The 3,976-nt window shown below is 53.6% G+C and overlaps 1 protein-coding gene across 1 annotated transcript in view; it reads left to right on the top strand.

Annotated features, from left to right (window-relative positions):
* The window catches only part of OTOF (otoferlin), a 62,242-nt gene extending 58,774 nt beyond the window's left edge, over positions 1–3,468 (top strand). The window contains exons 40-42 of the mRNA XM_031065022.1: positions 1–155; positions 292–392; positions 945–3,468. The exon at positions 1–155 is cut by the window's left edge and continues 21 nt beyond it. Of these exons, the coding sequence (XP_030920882.1) occupies positions 1–155; positions 292–392; positions 945–1,125 (437 nt within the window). The 3' untranslated portion in view covers positions 1,126–3,468. The remainder of the gene's footprint in view (positions 156–291; positions 393–944) is intronic.
* Positions 3,469–3,976: the final 508 nt, after the last annotated feature.

Here is a 3,976-nt window from a genome sequence, read left to right as displayed (position 1 = left end):
GCTTCCCCCGGGGAGCCAAGACGTCCAAGCAGTGCAGCCTGGAGATGGTGACCAACGAGGCTGACCTGCCCATGATCTCCATCTTCAAGCAGAAGCGGGTCAAGGGCTGGTGGCCGTTCGTGGCCAGAGACGAGAACGATGAGCTGGAGATCACTGTAAGGATGGGGAAAAGGGAGGGTTTGCCTCCTGGGCACTGCTCTCTTTGTGGACACCCTGCTTCCCCCTCATGGCTTTGTTCCTTCTGGCCTGGGATGTGCTCCCAGGCTGAGCACAGCTCTCTGCTCCCTGCAGGGCAAAGTTGAAGCTGAGCTGCACCTTCTGACAGCAGAGGAGGCCGAGAAATCCCCTGCTGGGCTGGCTCGGAATGAGCCTGATCCCCTGGAGAAACCCAAGTGAGTGGGAGAAGCCTCTCTGCAGCAGGGACCTGGGATTATGGGATTCTGCTCCTGCCTGGAGTGCTGCATCCAGCTCCGAGCCCCAAAACCTGTTGGAAAGGGGCTAGAGGAGGCCATGGGGGTGTTCTGATCTGCCATGGAGCCAGGCTGGGAGGGCTGGGAGTGCTCACCTGGAGAGGAGAAGGATCCAGGGAGAGTTCAGAGCCCCTAAAGGGGCTCCAGGAGAGCTGCAGAGGGACTGGGGACAAGGCCTGGAGGGACAGGAGCCAGGGAATGGCTCCCACTGCCAGAGGGCAGGGCTGGGTGGAATATTGAGAATGAGGAATTGTGCCCTGGCAGGGTGGGCAGGCCCTGGCACAGGGTGCCCACCCTGGATCCCTGGCAGTGCCCAAGGCCAGGCTGGACAGGGCTTGGAGCACCTGGGATAGTGGAAGACATCCCTACTCATGGCAGGGAGTGAAACAAACAAAAAAAAAAGATGAACTTTAAGGTCCATGAATCCCTTTTCCACGGTGATGGATTAACGATGGGTGTTTGGTTCCCCTGCAGCCGCCCGGACACATCGTTCATCTGGTTCCTGAACCCGCTCAAGTCCATCAAATACCTCATCTGCACCCGCTACAAGTGGCTCATCATCAAGATCGTGCTGGCCCTGCTGCTCCTCATCATGGTGGCCCTGTTCCTCTACAGCATGCCCGGATACATGGTCAAGAAGCTGCTGGGAGCATGAAGGGCTGGAGCCTCTCCCACGTCCCCAGCCCCAGGCACAACCTTCCCAGCTCCGTGTCCTTCTCCTCCCTGCGACCTCTGGGCAGCCCTGGGGGCATCTCCTCCCCGCTGCTGCTGCTGCTGGGTCTCCTCTTTGCATTCCTTCTCTGTGGGTCCCACTCAGGCTTTAGTGCCAGGGAAATGGGGTGGGAGCATGGCAAAGATCCCCAGACTCTGCACCCTGCACCGGGGCTGGGAGAGGTGCCCAGCTGGCTCCTGTGGGAGTCCCCGAGGCCTCTGCCCTTTGGGATCATGGCTGGTGCCTTCCTGGGCATCAGGAGAAGGAGAGGGGAGCTGGGGCTGTGTCACTGGAGCTGTGGGAGTAGTCTGGAAAGGCTCCTTGGAGGGATGTTCAGAATCCAGGATGGAGCAGGGAGCTGGGATGGAGCAGCTGGGGACATGATGCACAGCACTGAGGGCACAGAGCATCCCCAGTGCCTGTCCCCACTGCCGGCACCATCCCTGCTCCTCTTGGAGCTCTGGAGGTCACATTCCCTGGCACAGGGTTCTGTTCTGTCCCACCTCTGGAGTGCTGGACATGGTGCCCAGCAGAGTGAGCAGGCACAGAGCATCCCCAGCACTGTCCCTGCTCCTCTTGGAGCTCTGGAGGTCACATTCCATCTCACAAGGATCTGTCCCACCTCGGGAATGCTGGACATGGTGCCCAGCAGAGTGAGAGGGCACAGAGCATCTCCAGTGCCTGTCCCCACTGCCGGCACCATCCCTGCTCCTCTCAGAGCTCTGGAGGTCACATTCCCTGGCACAGGGATCTGTCCCACCTTGGGAATGCTGGACATGGTGCCCAGCAGAGTGAGAGGGCACAGAGCCTGTCTGTCACTATTGAGTAAGAAACAACAGGCTCACCAGAAGGCTGGTTTGCACAGCAGCCGCTTTAATATGAATATTCCCTCTTTTTATAGACTGTTCCGATACATTCAGACCAGATTTGTCAATCAATCAATACATTTCACCTGATTGGCTAATTAACAAAACCACCTTTTTTTATAAACAGTCTTTGAGAAAAACAGGGAGGCAGAGAGCAGGAAAACACCATCTGCAGGTTGTTTATAATAATAAGTTGTCATTGTTTCTCTACAACTCCCTAAAGTCTCACAAGTCTGCCCTGAGAAAACTTATCTGGTTTTCTCGCTCTCTGACCAGGCTGCCACATCCACACCTGTCCCCACTGCCAGTGCCTGTCCCTGCTCCATTCAGAGCTCTGGAGGTCACCATTCCCTGGCACAGGGATCTGTCCCACCTCGGGAATGCTGGACATGGTGCCCAGCAGAGTGAGAGGGCACAGAGCATCCCCAGGGCCTGTCCCTGACATTGTTGGCCCCCAGCCAGGTAATAATGAGCATTGACTTCATGACTGTAGAATGTTGATTAATTGCTTTATTCTTCTATACTACATTATACTATACTAATCTAAGAAACTCATAACCCTTACAGACAGTCTGATACAGTTTTGACCTAATTGATCAATCAATCTAAACACCATCACCAGTGTTTAATTAACAAACCACTCTTTGGTAAACAATCTCCATAACACCTGTGTTACAACAGCAGGTGCAGCAAATGGAGACAAGAATTGTTTCCCATTCCTTTTTCTGAGCTGTCTCACAGCTTCTCACAGCTTCCCAGGAAAATCTTGGGAGAGAACTATGTCCTTGCACTTCTCAGAGCTCTGGAGGTCACATTCCATCTCACAGGGATCTGTCCCACCTCGGGAATGCTGGACATGGTGCCCAGTGGTGTGAGAGGGTACAGAGCATCCCCAGTGCCTGTCCCCACTGCCGGCACCATCCCTGCTCCTCTCAGAGCTCTGGAGGTCCCATTCCCTGGCACAGGGATCTGTCCCACCTCGGGAATGCTGGACATGGTGCCCAGCAGGTCCCACAGAGAGCCCTGGGGTGAGCCAGGGCCAGACCCTGCCCTTTCCTCCCATGGCTTCAGTAGAGACTGGGATTTATTCCACAGCTCAAACATCTTCCCAACGTCACCCACACAGAGGTGGCTGTGGCTGGACATCCCCAGGGCTCACAGCTCCTCTGGCACAGTGTGAGCTCCCGGCATCCTTCTGGATTCTCCGTGTATTTTGTTTGGCTTGGTAATTTTGTGGCTGGAGTCCTTCTGGCCGTGTGTCCTCAGGAAGGGCTCTGTCCTCGGCTTTCCATGATATCCAGCTGCTGCAGATCCGCCTTTCTCAGCTCCCGGTGCACAAGACCCCCACTGAAGAACTGAGGACATCTCAGACACGTTTTAATGAGGATATTACTATTCCAATCAGTCAATAAAAGCCAGTTTCACGTCCGGGCTCCTGTGGTTTGATTCTGAGCAAACACCAGGCATCTATGAAAGCTGTTCCTTCAGAAAAAAAAATTAACAAAGGGTTCATGAGCTGAGATGAAAATTGAGAGAAAAACACTCCAAGGGCGAACCAGGTTCAAATTTAAAGGTTTGAAGTGAATTTACTATTAACAGAGTCAGAGGAGGATAATGAGAAATAAAAGAAGCTTTTAAAACACTCTTTTTCCCCCTCACCCCCTCCCTCTTTCCTGTGAACCATTAATGCACAGACTCAGATCAGTGGGGATACTGAGACGTTTATTGCAAGAAAAAAGCTGGTTTTACACACTTCTTCAAGACATAGTATTTCCTTATAAGGTATTTCTTCACTAAGCAACCTATCACACATTGCCAAATCAGCAACATAATGTCCTTACACGTGGGTGATCACGTGCTGTTCACTCATCCAGCAGGCTCCTCTCTGTGATGCCTTGAGAGGCCACCTAGAACAGAGGCTACACAGA

The sequence above is a fragment of the Geospiza fortis genome, unplaced genomic scaffold (genome assembly GCF_000277835.1).
Source record: "Geospiza fortis unplaced genomic scaffold, GeoFor_1.0 scaffold509, whole genome shotgun sequence".
Taxonomy (NCBI): Eukaryota; Metazoa; Chordata; class Aves; order Passeriformes; family Thraupidae; genus Geospiza; species Geospiza fortis.
The sequence above is the reverse complement of the archived record's forward strand: the minus strand, read 5'-3'. Positions and strand labels throughout refer to the sequence as shown.